General features: G+C 44.1%; 1 protein-coding gene and 1 non-coding gene across 4 annotated transcripts in view; one reads left to right on the forward strand and one right to left on the reverse strand.

Moving 5' to 3' along the window:
• Nucleotides 1–17205, reverse strand: part of RANBP3 (RAN binding protein 3) — a 199178-nt gene that overhangs the window by 39184 nt on the left and 142789 nt on the right. For 2 of the 3 annotated variants that reach the window (XM_054013389.1, XM_054013386.1), the window contains 5 exons: nt 12039–12142; nt 7121–7199; nt 6028–6130; nt 4761–4885; nt 2978–3098 (listed from right to left, as the gene is read on the reverse strand). In XM_054013389.1, the coding sequence (XP_053869364.1) occupies nt 2978–3098; nt 4761–4885; nt 6028–6130; nt 7121–7199; nt 12039–12142 (532 nt within the window). The remainder of the gene's footprint in view (nt 1–2977; nt 3099–4760; nt 4886–6027; nt 6131–7120; nt 7200–12038; nt 12143–17205) is intronic. The other variant, XM_054013387.1, reaches the window with a different exon arrangement.
• On the forward strand, nt 13196–13298 carry LOC128828948 (U6 spliceosomal RNA). Its single transcript, XR_008443260.1, has one exon. It is a non-coding gene; the product is annotated as a U6 spliceosomal RNA (small nuclear RNA).

The raw sequence follows: 17205 nt of genomic DNA on the forward strand, positions 1-17205 counted from the left end.
GCAGGAGGTCCAAGTATAGGATCATGATCACAATGGCCCTTCTTGAGTCTAAAAATGTATGAAGGAGTCAAATATCTATAAGGTTTGGGAGCTGCTGGAACGGCAACCACTGTCCCCTCCAGAGGCAGACATTTCACTAGGTATGTCGAGAAGATAGGGGAACATAAGAGTGCTTCATCTCCTTCTGACACTTTCTTGAATATTCACAGTGCCTATCAAAACCCACATGCACACTGGTATTCACACACCCTCCCTGTCCTCTGCAGCACTACTGTTCTTGGGAATTCTAGCAATCTCGTGTTCCACCTCAGAGCTCCATAAGGCTCAGTGAGGGATAGCTGAAGGGGACAAGGGTGAACAGCTGTTAATATCTGGCAAGTCTGAGATTTATCTTGAGTAAGTAAAGTGGTCAACTGTAGGTCAGGCTTAGTTAGTTCCTCATCACTAACCCTAACTTAAATTTGATATTTATCCTAGTCAAGACAAGGCCTAAGAGTTCCCACCTCCCACCATTACTTTCCCCTCTCCTTTGCATACTCAAGAAGAACACAGTCTCATGAGCTCTGACAGGGACAAGCTGCGGCATTGTTTGAATAGGACAGGGTTAAAGTTGTGGAGTGGAGAGTTGTGGTGTAGGAGACGTTACCTTAACTCTGTATTTTCTGGTTTTCCAAGGTTTAAGTTTAGCCACCCTTCGGGGTGACTGGGTGAAATTTAATAGGCTGTGATATACAGGAGATCAAACTAGATGACCTAATAGCCCCTTTTGGACTTACTCTGTGACTCTATTCAAGTTCTGGAAGGGTACAAGGCAGTGCTTGGCAACCTTCAGCCTGTGCTAACAACATTTGTTGGCAACGAATTCCCTTTAAAAAAAGAAAGAAAAGGGTAGTAGTGAGAAGGGCATGACTGATGGGCATCCGTTGGGATGGTTTCTTGGGCACACCTTGCTACCAACTCATCTATCAGCTCTGCCCCCCTCAGTGGCCTCTTCATACTCTTCGTCAGACTGGAGGGCCACAGGGAGGAGGAAAAAAGGTCCAATCTGATCAAGTAATCTCAGGATGGTGAAGATTAGTGCCATAGTTTGAGCCACAGGCGGGTGCAAAAAAGTTATGAAAATTGTATTGATCAGTTCCCCCACTCCAGGTGTTGTATCTCAGGAGCCACTTAACTAAGTTACCCAAATTTGCACAGCTAATTGCTACTCCATGGCCCAATGAGGCACAACAATTTTCAAAACAATACGACTACAAATGTAGATTTTAGAGCACTTCTATTTATTTTTCAATCGTTAAACAAGCAGCTCTGCTCAACCTAGTCACTAATGCACCTTTATTAGATCAAGGAAGAGAAAGTACACTATATATGACTTAATCCACAGTTAGCTGTTTAAGAAACAGCCACAACCTAATGCACAGATGTCAACAACTTTAAGCAGCTACATTATACACCCCCACAAAATATGCAGCCACATAAACCAAAAAAAAAAAAAAAAAAATGGCAGCACCTACCAGAGATGTCTTGATTTCTTAAACCATAGTGCCTATTGTCATATAGTATATTTAATTTCCTATTCAGCTATTTACGTTGCAATGCCACAGAAACAGAAATGATATTTTCTACCCTAAATCAAGCTGTACATTTAGTTTAAACATTAGCAACCATAGGGAAACCTGGGAGAGGGCTGATATTAGGAGACAAAGTTATAGAGACGTGTTTTTCTATAGTTGTAAATATGTGGTTAGATATACAGGATATAAGAACTTCTAGCCACCAATCTTCCAGTTGCTGAAGACTGCTTGATTTTAAAGGACACACATTCAACAGAAATAACTATGTTCTTTATGCTTTTAGGAATGTGTTACCTGCAGGTGGGTAACCAGCAGCTTGGTGATCACTGCACCAAATCTGCAAAGAGATCCCCTCTTCGCTTTAGGAAATCTACATTAAATCTGTCCAAAATTCAGGATTTCTGTCTTGTAAGCAAACTGGAAATTCCCAAAAATATTTGTTTCAGAAACACCAACACACGACGTTTCAGAAATGCAATTTGCTCCCTGGAACCAGCAGACAGTGAGTGTAACTGTATGCTGTGTTATAGACACGTCAGTCCCTAGATAATAAAGAGACACGGTGGATGCGGGAATATCTTTTATTGGATCAACTTCTGTTGGTGAGAGAAGCTACACACCTTGTCTCACTGAGTCAAACTGACATTCTTGACATTCTCAATTTCACTCAGCAGCTGCCAGGGCTCCCAGGATCTGTACCTCTGGGCAACCCTGCCAGGCAGGCTGCCCAGGGCTGGTAACCCCAAGACTTCCTGGCCTGCTTGGCAGCCCAGGGAGCCACCTGGCCCAGGAGTCTGAAGCCCTGGGGTAGTCCACATGGCTGGGCTGCCCTAGAGATACAGACCTTGGGAGCCAATCCCAGGACTTCGAGGCTCCCAGTTTGGGCTTCTGCAGCAGTAAGCCTGGATGTCCCGAGAGTCCTCAGGGCTTTCTGGTACCTAGACTCCACAGCAGGAAGTCTGGAAAGCCAGGTATGGCAGGGCTGTCCCAGAGCCACAGACCCTAGTAGCCTGGAGTCCTCTGGAGGCAGACTGCATGGCTCGGCTGCCGCAAAGCCATGGATCCAAGAAACCTGCGGTCTTCAGTCCTGGGGCAGACTGCATGGTGGTGCTCCACAGCAGGTAAGCTGAGAGGGTTCCATTAAACCCAACTGCTTTGCAGAGAAGTTTCATGTTCAATGAACTGATATTTTCAGACAAGCTCTAATCTACCCATTAAAGTGTAACAGAAGGGCCATCCTGGGAGACTGACATGAACAAATTTTACTGACTTTTTTTTTTTTTTTAAACTGCCTTATTTAGAAACAGTAACCCAAAGTGGATGCACCCAACTACCAAGGAAACATTTTGTGGTAGTAACACAGAATATCATCCCAACAATTCACTTCCCACAGCTCATCTTACCTAGGCGAGATTGTAACGTTCCATCATCTGTTGATGCCATGTCATTGAGTCTCAGAAGTCCTCTACCTCTTTCCACCCAAGACTGAGAGTTCTTATCAAACACAAACAACTTGCATTGTATCTGCAAAAAAAAAAAAAAACTAAAGCCCTCAAAATATACTGTGACGTTGAACTCCATATGATTTTATGAAAATATGCTAATGAATTAAATATAATGTAACTGGAATATGCTTCATGCAAAAGGTCTCTTGTAAGGTATCATTACAAAGCTTATAATCTACTGAGTGTGGTCATCCTATTTGTATAAATGTATCATTCTTGTATCTGAAACTAGAAATATGAAATATATCTCTGAGGTCCGATTGCAATTATACAAAGTGTGGGCCATTAATGATGGTTTGGAATCTTGATGGCTCCCATCAACTAGGACAATTGGTTGTAAATGGCTTTGTTTACTTGCAAGCCTTTCTGTGAGTCAGGCCAGGAAGAATGAAGGCTCGGGGTCTCACAGGCCTAGTGACCATGTCACCTGGTCCTGAAAACTATCTTAAACCTGGTGCTTTTCCATTTAGGAGGAGTGGGGACCCAGAGACACAAAAGATTCCCGTCTTGTGCCGAAGCTGTATAAGGGGGGTGGAACAGAACAAAGGGGGTTCCAGTCATGAGAAATCCCCTAGTTACCACCTGAGCTGGAGCTAACAAGAACTGTACCGGGGAAAGGATTAGACCCACACTAGGAAGGAGTCCAGTCTGTGAAAGAAGCTTATTGGAACATCCCTGGGGGTGAGATTTCATCTGTAATCAGTTTCTTAATGTATTAGGCTTAGACTTGCATATTTTGTTTTATTTTGCTTGGTAACTTACTTTGTTTTGTCTGTTATTACATGGAACTACTTAAATCCTACTTTTTAAATTTAATAAAATCACTTTTGCTTATTAATTAACCCAGAGTAACTAATTAATACCCCGGGAAGCAAACAGCAGTGCATATCTCTCTATCAGTGTTATAGAGGGCGGACAATTTATGAGTTTGAACTGTATAAGCTTTACACAGAGTAAAATGGATTTATTTGGGATTTGGATCCCATTGAGAGTTGGGTGTCTGGGTGCTAGAGACAGGAGCACTTCTTAAGCTGTTTTCAGTTAAGTCTGCAGCTTTGGGACACATGGTTCAGACCCTGGGTCTGTGTGTCTGGCTCTACAAGGCAGGGTTCTGGAGGCCCAAACTGGCAGAGAAAACAGGCTCAAGGTAGTCTCAGAACATCACGTGACAGTCCCAAGGGGGGTTCTGTGACCGAACCCGTCACATATACTATGTTGCATCTTTTTAAATTATGTATTTAATTTTTTTAAATGTATACATGCCATGGACTGTGTCTGATTAGGAAAGGCAAGTTGAAGAGCAACATGTTGCTCTTAGAACATAAGGTGGTGTAGTTTGTGGTTGTTCTTAGATCCTGCGGGAGGTTCATTCCACAGTCTCAGATAGGGGAACAGCACTGATTTGCAAAGGACTCTTTATTTTGATTATCTGAATCTTGAAATCTAACCATAGTTCATTAAATTGTGTCCTGTTTAAGATAAAGAGCCGTAACAATTTCAACAAAAACACCTGCCTCAGTTATAGAACATAGGAAAGCATATAGGATGGTGCCATGAAGCTGAGTTGCAAGAACTTGAATGAGAAGTTGATAGTGGGAAGCAATCATCATAGAATGATGAAGCTGGATGATCATATGAATCCCAACAAGACTGAAGCTCAACTGTGTGACCAATTTCTTACCTGTAACACATTGCTCTCTGCTTCTTCCCCAGTGATCACCTCTACCTTCTCCAGTAAACACTTCTTTGCTGTTGCTTTAGTATAGGCTGCTGCAGACTCTGCCAGTGATTCTGAAATATTATTAGCTGAACAACATTTTTCAAGTTTATTTTGGGCACTAGTCACATAAATTCACGTCATACAGATGGACAGCCACGGGCACCTACACAGAGCCTGCCATTTACTTGAATAAGCTACCAGTTAATATGCTTTTCCTCTGGAGCATGACTGTCTTGTGCAACTGTCATCCTGCCAGGTTCTCAGTGGCCAGCCAATTGTGCTTTTATCAGGATCTAGAAATGGATATGAAGTCTGAAGAAAGCAGTTTTGTCTGTCTTTTCAGGAACGGTTCCTCTTCTTTTCTTAAAACCATAATTAAGAGGGGAAAAAATTCCCAAACACAGATACTGGTAAATCTGAAAATCTGGTCCATAAATTATCTGAGTCTCTCTAAGAAGAGGATTTTGCAAAATCTGTGCAAAACAGATACTTATGCTCACCTCTACAGGCGTAATGTTAATGTCTCCACTGCTACACGTAATACAGGCATGCCTGCATTTGAAAATGCAGCCCTTTATTTTATAGTCTCTCACTGGCTGTTCAGTGGCAACTAAAACTGGAGAATTCCTATAACTCCCACATAACCTCTATTTTTCATAAAAAACCTACTCCCTCACAGGGTCAAAGCAAACCCCTAATTTCAGTAAATTGTTTTGGCTTTGATGAGGTAATATCTAAAACCAGTTTTTAAAAAACATTTCTGGAGCACCCAATCACCATAGCATAAACTCTACATACTTCGATTCACTTTACGTTACATCCAGCAACTATAAAACAGAATAAAAATAATCCCTTGCCACCAATCTTCTGTAATAAAACTGGGCTGACTATATGCCCTCCAAATTCCTGCCACTTTCACACTGCTGGAGATACTCCTAATCCACATGCAGTGAACGAGAGTACCCCTGGCAGGGCTAGAGCAGCCTGGATGGGCTGTTAACACACAACACCCTCCTTCTTCCCAGACCTTGAGGGGACCAAGGAACCTCCCCCTCCACTTTTTAAAAAAATGTTGGTTAGAAGGGACAATAAAGGCAAGGGGAGGTTTTATATTTTCATATGGTAATAAAACCACTACTGCAAGCACTTAACAAGGATTAGGCATAACACAAGCAGTAACAGAATACTGTTTCTAAGAATTAGTTCTAAAAAATATTCCACTATTTACCTTTCTCTGGAGTAGCTTCCTGTGAAGAAGATTCAGAGCCAGATTCTGTAGCAGCATTTTCCTTGCTACTTTCTGTACCAGCTTCATTTGATTTTGGTGGGCTCTGTAAGGAAAAGAGGCATATCAGATGAACTTTTGGATTTGCAAAAACAAGAGTACTAATGTGATTCTTGAGGCAGTCCTGCACCTTTAGTAATTTTATAAAGGTACCAGTATCTGGTACTCCCTGGAGTACATATTTCCTTAGTACAAATTGTAGCATTACTCCCGACTACTCTGACTGACCTGATGATGCAGAAAGGAGGGGTGCTAGCATAGCAGGATGGAGGTGTATAGCACTGGAAAAGAAATAATGGACTCCTTGCTATCAATGCAGCCACACTAGCACCAGTAGTTCATAATTCTGTGGTGCTGGGGTTCAAGCTCAGAGTGCTGAATCATGCAGTGTGACTTTGGCATCAAGATAGCTAGCTTCTCCACCAGATAGACTGATGCTACATGGATTGGACCGAGAATCCCTTGCATGGGAGACTTATGTGACTCATCTTCTCCCTCCTCAGCTCTGAGAAGGAGTGCTGATGCCAGATGACTCTATGACATGTCTCTCAGAGATCAGGCACCTTGCGTGGCTATCCGTGACTGACGCAAGGCTGCTCTAATGGTTTAAAATCCAAAGCCTCTGCCTCATTAACAAGTTGGAAAACAGCCAGCCTTGGTGCCAACTATTCAGTCAAATGGAAGACTGAGAAAAAACTGCCAAGGTGGTAGACAGCTACCCTGAACTATTAACTATGAGAAAGTTCACTAAGTTAGACTGACAACAGTCATTCACAAGAGAAAAGGTTTGAGGGGAGAAGCTTGCTATAGCAAGTGGGACAAAGAGTGCTGTGTTCTGGCTCACTGCCAGGGGTGTAAGAAGGAATCAAGTGGCAGTTGGGGGGACACTCATCATGTCCTTGGGTGGGAGCCACAAAGACACTCAAGACTCACATGCAGTACCAAGAGACACTGCTGACCAGACATGCATGAGGCATTCATATCACTTGGATAATACGCAAAGAAATATTACATTTAATAAACAACTAACACTCACCAAGACTCTCTCACTCATGTTCTGCCCAAATACAAATTTGTTGCTGGAAGCATCTGCGTTGTTTGTTGAGTTCTCTAAACTGGAGAGAAATGTTTTCATTAATATAGTGCAAACAGATGTTTCCATAATCACTAAAATTTCAATAACAAGGGAGGAATTATCACTGGTTTGAACTTGAATTTTCTGTTAAATAAAACTATGAAACAAGTGTGTGTTTGATTAATTAGGATGCAACAGTGAGCAACACAGCAATAACTGGTTATGGGACTTAATGTCCCCAAGCACTTTCTCCTAGAATAAAAAAGTATTTTAGCATAATGGAGATTTTTTTCTGAGTACTAGCCTCCAAATATCTATGTTTAAATTACACTCAGAGAAATCTGACCATCACCTAGTGTATCCTAAGAGTCTATCCAGTATCAAAAGGTCTAGCAAGATGCTTAGGGCTCTACTAAATTCACGGTCCATTTCACGGTCACAGGATTTTTAAAATAATAAATTTCATGATTTCAAATATTTAAATCTGAAATTTCACAGTGTTGTAATTGTAGGGGTCCTGACCCAAAAAGAAGTTGGGGGGGGGGGTTGCAAGGGGAGCACAGTACTGTTACCCTCACTTCTGCACTGCTGCTGGTGGAAGTACTGCCTTCAGAGCTGAGCAGCTGGAGAGTGGTGGCTGCTGGCCAGGAATCCAGCTCTGAAGGCAGAGCTGCCGCCTGCAGTAAGAATGGCATGGTATATATTGCCACCCTTAGTTCTGCACTATTGCCTACAAAGCTGGGCCCTCAGTCAGCAGGCACCACTCTCTGTCCGCCCAGCTCTGAAGGTAGCAGCGCAGAAGTGAAGGTGGCATGGTATGGTATTGTCACCCTTACTTCGGCGCTGCTGCTAGTGGGATGCTGCCTTGAGAGCTGGGCGCTCGGCCAACAGCTGCCGCTCTCTGGCCGCCCAGCTCTGAAGGCAGCGCAGAAGTAAAGGTGGCAATACCACGACCCCCCTAAAATATCCTTGTGACCCCCCAACTCCCTTTTGGGTCAGGACCCCCAATTTGAGAAACGCTGGTCTCCCCCATGAAATCTGTACCGTACATGGTAAAACCACACAAAAGACCAGATTTCACGGGTGGAGACTAGATTTCACATTGGTGATGCATTTTTCATGGCTGTGAATTTGGTAGGGCCCTAAAGATGCTGTATTCAGCCACCTCCTACAGTCAAGAGCACTAGTTCCAGTTGACTGACCTGAGCCAGAATTGAAGGCTGCAGCTGAAGTCTGGCAAGCAGCATCACATATGTGCATGCCAACAAATGGCCTAATGACCCAAGGCAAGTCTGCACTAGTGTAGCCAGATTTTATTTTATCTTGAGTAATATAGATTGCAATGACAGGAATCTTTATTCTTGCATGAGAGGGCATAAGGCGCATGTGCTGCAACAATGAACGCTGATGTTAAAAAAATATATCTAACTTCATGTGCATGAAAAACGTGTGCTTCAACAGTGGGATCCACACTGACACATACTTAAAAGAACTATAAATACACAACATACATGCAGATGCCTTGAGACACAAGCTGTTCTCTGTGAAATGCAGATTGATGTAACATACACACAAACTGAGACCATAAAGCCGTTGAAGAAAAATCAGTCATGCAACCATCACTGTGTGTTCAAAGTCTGAAATACTAAGTCTGTTGCTCAGCCCTCAGTCAGCTATTTATTATGTATTTTGATGTGCTGAATTCAAATATGACAATTAAAACAACTGATTGGCTACTGTTTCTAAGATATTTAAGTTTTTACATTTTATGTCTATGTATATTGTGTAGATAGTAGAGTTTTAAACATAAATTGTAAACCTAGGTCTTTTCGTGTGTTTATGGTTGCTTTACATGATAGTATTTCACCTGTCCTGTTTATGTAACACTTTAAAAATCAGCAAAAGGGTTATATAAATAAAATTTATTATGAAACAAAAGGCAAAAAACTATTCTGTACATAGTTTAGTCCTATTCAGTGTCTACTCGGCGCTTCTTGGCTTGTCTCTTGTATTCATTAAATGGAGCATCTCTTGTCACTGTCCAGCAATAGTCTGCAAGCATTGATGGGCTCCATTTGCCCTGATAGCATTTCTCCATTGTTGCAATATCCTGGTGAAATCGCTCGCCATGCTCGTCGCTCACTGCTTCGCAGTTCGGTGGAAAAAAATCTAGATGAGAGTGCAAAAAATGTATCTTTAGTGACATGTTGCAACCAAGGCTTTTGTATGCCTTGAGGAGGTTTTCCACCAACAACCTGTAGTTGTCTGCCTTGTTGTTTCCGAGAAAATTTATTGCCACTAACTGGAAGGCTTTCCATGCCGTCTTTTCCTTGCCACACAGTGCATGGTCAAATGCATCATCTCGAAGAAGTTCACGAATCTGAGGACCAACAAAGACACCTTCCTTTATCTTAGCTTCACTTAACCTTGGAAATTTTCCACAGAGGTACTTGAAAGCGGCTAATGTTTTGTCAATGGCCTTGACAAAATTCATCAGACCCAGCTTGATGTGTAAGGGTGGTAACAAAATCTTCCTTGATTCAACAAGTGGTGGATGCTGAACACTTTTCCTCCCAAGCTCCAATGACTGTCAGAGTGGCCAATCTTTCTTGATGTAGTGGGAATCTCTTGCACGACTATCCCATTCGCAGAGAAAACAGCAGTACTTTGTGTATCCAGTCTGCAGACCAAGCAAGAGAGCAACAACCTTCAAATCGCCACAAAGCTGCCACTGATGTTGGTCATAGTTTATGCACCTCAAAAGTTGTTTCATGTTGTCATAGGTTTCCTTCATATGGACTGCATGACCAACTGGAATTGATGGCAAAACATTGCCATTATGCAGTAAAACAGCTTTAAGACTCGTCTTTGATGAATCAATGAACAGTCTCCACTCATCTGGATCGTGAATTATGTTGAGGGCTGCCATCACACCATCGATGTTATTGCAGGCTACAAGATCACCTTCCATGAAGAAGAATGGGACTAGATCCTTTTGACGGTCACGGAACATGGAAACCACAACATCACCTGCCAGGAGATTCCACTACTGTAGTCTGGAGCCCAACAGCTCTGCCTTACTCTTGGGTAGTTCCAAATCCCTGACAAGGTCATTCAGTTCACCTTGTGTTATGAGGTGTGGTGCAGAGGAGGAGGATGGGAGAAAATGTGGGTCCTATGACATTGATGGTTCGGGACCAGAAGTTTCATCCTCTTCCTCGTCTGACTCAAGTGAGAATGATTCTGGTGCATCAGGAACCAGCAGTCATTCTCCGTGGGGTACTGGGCGTATAGCTGATGGAATGTGTGGATAATGAACAGTCCACTTTTTCTTCTTTGACACACCTTTCCCAACTGGAGGCACCATGAAGAAGTAACAATTGCTGGTATGATCTGTTGGCTCTCTCCAAATCATTGGCACTGCAAAAGGCATAGATTTCCTTTTCCTGTTCAACCACTGGAGAAGATTTGTTGCACAAGTGTTGCAGCATATGTCTGGGGTCCACCTCTTGTCCTGATCTCTAATTTTGCAGCCAAAATAAAGGTGATAGACTTTCTTAACCATAGTGGTTATACTGCGCTTTTGTGATGCAAAAGTCACTTTACCACAAACATAGCAGAAGTTATCTGCACTGTTCACACAAGTACAAGGCATCTCTGCTCACTTTGGCTAAACAGAAATGTGTCCCTTTGCAAAATCAAACACTGACAAATAAGAAAGCACGACACTGTATGATTTCTAGAGCTGATATAGGGCAATTTGTTCAGCAGAGTGATGTAAGCTTCGTTATGATTGCATCATCCATGACTTCTAGGAATAACATGATGCGATTCATATCATGTATGACGCAATACCAGCTTCAGATTGCATCATTCATTGTTTTGCCTAAAAAGCAAGTACTGCCCAACCCAGTCATAGATTTATTCATAGATCCAGTCAAAGATATATTTTAGTCATTTCTGGTTTAAATTGAGATCCCTTCCCTTTATAACTCACTTATCCTCTGCCATTCCCAAGTCAAGGGTCGTATATACTGACCCAATAGCATATCTTGAAAACTAGAGCCAATCAACAATTTTAAGCATCATTTTCGTTCTCAGTGACCCAGAATTAGTAAAGTTTGACTACATTTATTTCAGAGGCATTTTGGCTGTAGAGCAGTGCTATTAATTATAATTATATTATTTCACCCAGTGGTTCCCACATCAAACCCGTAACTTCTAGTTAAGCTAGAGCAGCTCTTTCAGAAAGACATCCAATACTGAAGACTTCAAGTGATGGAGAATCCACAACATCCCTAGGTAAGTTGTTCCAAGGGTTAGTTACTGAGAAAAATTTGCACCTTATTTCTAACCTGAATTTGTCTAATTCCTTTCTTCTAATTCCTTCTTCATTTAGAAAAACTACCAGTTAACTTGGTTTCTTATCAACTAGCTTCATAGGTCTTGGGTAACGCATTCTTTTGGAGTTAATGGTTAAACTCAAGGGATGAAAGTGATCTGGTTGTTAGTTGTCATAGGGTAATCAGATTCATGAAGCCTGAACAGCTTTCTGAGAACATGTGATCCCTTCAGTGGAAGAGGATCTTGGCAATACCTGGTGCCAGGTTCATTTCAAGCTCTCCGCAAATTCAGGCAGGCTGTATTTGTCACACTCCTCACCTCCTGAAGCTTTGCAACCATAAGAACTAATAATATACTGTATTTTTTAGAAAACAAAAAGTTAGGAATCTGAAGAACAAGGTAGCAGCTTCAAAAAAGTGTTGGATACCAACCCAGTTCAAATGGAACCTTGCCTCTGGTAGACAGTAACACTAATATTAATGCTCTACATATACTACAGTAAAGTAAGTTGCTCTGAATTTATTTGCAGTCTTACTTGGAACTGATGTATTGCAGAAAGTAGTTTGTTGCCGATGGTGTTTCCAAGCTTGGAAGCCCAGCATTCTGTACATCAGCTGTTTCATCACTTTCATCTCCCAACTACAAAAGAGAAGAAGTGGGCTGTAGTTCACGAAAGATAATGCTCTAATAAATTTGTTAGTCTCTAAGGTGCCACAAGTACTCCTGTTCTTTTTACAAAAGAGATAGACATTTATACACAATTAACAATACCAAAACCAAGATCATCAGGCCTTATTGTCTCACAAAATATATACCTTTGCTCATATACACTCTTAACAATAAGACCAAAGTGTATTTCCCATTACAACAAATTTCTCCTTGTTGCAAGCTGCATCCCTATAGGAATGCCAGTGTACTGCATTCATATATACCTAAATTAAGAACCAAGGACACCTTCAAGCAGCATTGCAATTGCTTTTAAAACTGTATTAGTCTATATTCAAAAACCTTTCCTCCTTCATTATTAAGTTTATCACAGCTATGTACTTTTTGGACTGTGTTGCTCCCACTGTAGTTCTGGCCAATCTCCCTCCTGTCAGGTCGTGTAGGAGCCACATACTCCCACTGGCCTCACCCACCCCATATGCTTGCATAAAACCCCTCCCTTTAGGGTGTCAATACCTCTTGATAGTCTAATTCAATTAGCCTATGTTTAGGTATGAGCCTGCTTTGCCCCAGGTCCTCTCTTCTTGCCCCTGCAACATTCTTGGAACCTGTGCCGCATGGATTTGGCATGGAGGGACTTCTGGAGGCTCAGTGGGAAGGGGGACCAGATCATTCCCAACCCAGCAGTTCAGAAGAAACACCAAACAACACTGAATATCCCAGAGTTTATTTGTATAACAGTAGTGGGTGTTTTTAGTTTTTACAAGAAAGGACTTCAAAAAGTAGTATCATGAAAAATAACTTTTGCAAAGTGGCCAACTAACTATACTCTGTGTACAAATCCTGCATTTGCACATATAAATCAAAGCCTAAGCACTCGGTTACCATTTTGATGCCCTAGTGTCCACATTTATGCACAAATGTAGGATTTGCAAATACACTTCATGTGGCTGCTTTAGAAAATAAAGTTTTTACATGATAGTTTGAAAACTGAAATAGGAAGCTAATATGAAATGAAATTAATACTTGTTTTGGAAGCACATATACTAAAATGGGAACGATACAGAGAAGATTGGCATGGCCCCTGCGCAAGGATGACACGCAAATTCATGAAAAGGGGGGGAGGGGTAGCTCAGTGGTTTGAGCATTGGCCTGCTAAACCCAGGGTTGTGAGTTCAATCCCTGAGGGGGCTATTTAGGGATCTGGGGCAAAAAACAAACAAACAAAAAAACAAAACAAAAAACTGTTAGGGACAGTACTGGGTCCTGTTAGTAAAGGCAGGGGAATGGACTCAATGACCTTTTAAGGTCCCTTCCAGTTCTATGATATATATATATATGGAGATATACCTGTGTGTGTATGTATATATATATATGCTTAATACTGTTCTGCTTATCCAGGAGATAGAATAAATGGTTACCTACCTAGGAATCTTTTTGTAACTGTTCTTCTTCGAGATATGTTGCTCATGTAGATTCCAAGTAGGCGTGCGCGCGCCACGTGCACAGTGGCCAGAAGGTTTTCCCCTAGTGGTATCCATCAGTTGGCTCTGGAGCCCCCTGGAGTGGCACCATATATAGGGCCCTGCCGATCCCCCACCACTTCAGCGCCTTCTTGCCAGCTGACTCCAACAGAGGGGTAGGTGGGTGGGTCTTGGAATGGACATGAACAATACATTTCAAAGAACAACAGTTACAAAAAGGTAGGTAACCGTTTTTTCTTCTTTGAGTGCTTGCTCGTGTCAATTCCAAGTAGGTGACTCCCAAGCAGTTCCTAGGAGGAGGGGTCAGAGTTCATTGCGTCACAGATTGTAGCACCACTCTACCAAATGCGGCATCGTCCCTGGCTTGTTGTGTAATCGAATAGTGTGCAGCAAAGGTGTGGATTGAAGAACATGCTGCAGCTCTACAGATGTCCTGGATCGGGATCTGTACCAGAAAGCTACCAAGGATGCCTGCACCCTTGTGGAGTGTGGTGTCAGTGTGGGGGCAGGTATCTTTGCCAATCTGTAGCACACTCGGATACAGGACATGATCCACGATGACATTCCCTTCATTCTCTCTGCTATTGCCAAGAAAAGCTGAGTTCTCTTTCAAAATGGTTTTGTCTTTTCAAATAAAAAGCCAATGCCCATCTAACATTGAGGGAATGGAGCTTTTGCTCTCGGCTGCTGGAGTTTGGGTAGAAGACTGGAACAAAAATGTCCTGGTTTGAGTGGAATTAAGAGACTACCTTCAGAAGGAAGGCTGGGTGAGGTTGCAGTTGGACCTTGTCCTTACAGAAGATCATGTATGGAGGCTCAGATGTCAGGGCCTTAAGTTCAGATAGCTTCCTGGCTGGTTAGAGCCACCAGGAACGCTACTTTCCAGGAAAGGTAAAGTAGTGAACACGTTGGTAAGGGCTGAAATGGGGGCCCCATTAGTTTAGACAGCACCAGGTTCAGATCCCATGCAGGGATCGGTTATTGCACTTGCGGGTGTAACCTATCTAGTCCTTTAAGAAAATGGCTGACAATTGGCTTAGCGAAGACTGATTGGACAGCAACCCCTAGATGGAATGCTGAAATAGCAGCCAGGTGAACTTTTATTGAGGACACTGACGGGAGGGTGGTGAAGCACTGGAATGGTTTCTCTAGGGAGGTGGTGGAATCTCCTTCCTTAGAGGTTTTTAAGGTCAGGCTTGTCAAAGCCCTGGGTGGGATGATTTAGTTGGGGATTAGGTCCTGCTTTGAGCAGGGGGTTGGACTAGATGACCTCCTGAGGTCCCTTCCAACCCTAGGATTCTATGACAGACCTTGCTGCTTGACGTGTAACAGATAGTCTAAGATGACGGGTACTAATGACTGCATAGGTGGAGTGCCCCTTTGCATTGACCAAACTGAGAAGCTTTTCTACTTAGCTATGTACGTGGCCCTAGTGGATGGTTTCCAGGCCTGAACAAGCCAACTCCAAAGGGTTTAGCCATGGAGCTTCCATTCCATGAGATGGAGGCACTTGAGATTAGGATGCTGAAGGTGGCCATGGTCCTGCATGATCAAGTCTGGGACTAGGGGCAGACTGATTGGGGTCTCCACTGACAGGTCTAGGAGTGTGGTACATCAGTGCTGATGGGGTCAGGCTGGCACTATCAATGTCAAAGACAATCCTTCCCGTCTGACCTTCAGGACAACTTTGTGAATGAGTGGGATGGGTGGAAATGCATAGAACAGATGGTCCTTCCAGGGAAGGAGGAATGCGTCTGCAATCGAGCCTGAGCTGTGATTTAGGAAGGAGTAGAACTGCAGACACTCCCTGTTATGTCTTGTTGCGAACAAGTCTATATGGGGAATCCCCATCATTGGAAGGTGCTGTTCAGGATGTCTGGGCGAATGGACTACTTGTGGTTGTAGAAAGACCTCCTGAGATGGTCCCCAACTTTTTCTGGGATCACAGAATCATAGAATAGAATCATAGAATATCTGGGTTGGAAGGGACCTCAGGAGGTCATCTAGTCCAATCCCCTGCTCAAAGCAGGACCAATTCCCAACTAAATTATCCCAGCCAGGGTTTTGTCAAGCCTGACTTTAAAAACCTCTAAGGAAGGAGATTCCACCACTTTCCTAGATAACCCATTCCAGTGCTTCACCACCCTCCTAGTGAAATAGTTTTTCCTAATATCCAACCTAAAACTCCCCCACTGCAACTTGAGACCATTACTCCTTGTTCTGTCATCGGGTACCACTGAGAACAGTCTAGATCCATCCTCTTTGGAACCCCCTTTCAGGTAGTTGAAAGCAGCTATCAAATCCCCCCTCATTCTTCTCTTCTGCAGACTAAACAATCCCAGTTCCCTCAGCCTCTCCTCATAAGTCATGTGCTCCAGACCCCTAATCAGTTTTGTTGCCCTCCGCTGGACTCTTTCCAATTTTTCCACATCCTTCTTGTAGTGTGGGGCCCAAAACCGGACACAGTACTCCAGATGAGGCCTCACCAATGTCAAATAGAGGGGAATGATCACGACCCTGATCTGCTGGCAATGCCCCTACTTATACAGCCCAAAATGCCGTTAGCCTTCTTGGCAACAAGGGCACACTGTCAGCTTCTCATCCACTGTAACCCCTAGGTCCTTTTCTGCAGAACTGCTACCTAGCCTTCGGTCCCTAGTCTGTAGCAGTGCATGGGATTCTTCCGTCCTAAGTGCAGGACTCTGCACTTGTCCTTGTTGAACCTCATCAGGTTTCTTTTGGCCCAATCCTCTAATTTGTCTAGGTCCCTCTGTATCTGATCCCTACCCTCCGGCGTATCTAACCAGAAGGGATCCCAGAAGGTAAGATGCCTCTAGGTCAGGCCTGCACAACATGCGGCCCGGGGGCCGCATGTGGCCCGCGTGGGCTCACGGTGCGGCCCGCGGGGGTTGAGTAGATGGGCTCATTGTGCGGTCCGCGGGGGGGGGGGGGGGTGAGTAGGCAAGCGGCAGGTGAGGGAGGGGGCCTGAGTAGGCGAGCGGGCAGGCAGTGGCGGGGAATGAGTAGGTGAGCCGGGTGGGTGGAGGGCTGAGGAGGCGAGTGGGCGGGCAGTGGCGGGGGGGCAGGTGAACCGGCGAGCCGGAAGGGTGGGGCGCCGAGGAGGCAAGCGAGCAGGCAGTGGCAGGGGGTGAGTAGGCGAGCCGGGCGAGGGGGGCTGAGGAGGCGAGTGGTGAGTCGGTGGCTGACCTGTTCTACTGATCTGGTCTGGCTCCCATCCCCTCTCCCAGGGCTGGCACCAGCAAAACAAGCAGGTGCTTGGGGCGGCACATTTCTAGGGGCGGCATTCTGGCGCCGGCCATCATAGGTGCCGACTCCGGGGCATGGGGAAAAAGTGCCCTTGCCGCCCCAGCTCACCTCTGCTCTGCCTCCGCCTGCTCCCCTGAGCACGCTGCCGCTGCTTCGCTTCTCCCCCCTCCCTCCCAGGCTTGCCACGTGTGAAACCGCTATTTCGCACAGCAAGGCTGGGAGGGAGGAGAAGCCGAGCGGTGGGCGCTCGGGGGAGGCGGTGGTGGTGGAGTGGAGGTGAGCCGG

This window comes from Malaclemys terrapin, chromosome 24 (assembly GCF_027887155.1).
Source record: "Malaclemys terrapin pileata isolate rMalTer1 chromosome 24, rMalTer1.hap1, whole genome shotgun sequence".
NCBI lineage: Eukaryota > Metazoa > Chordata > Testudines > Emydidae > Malaclemys > Malaclemys terrapin.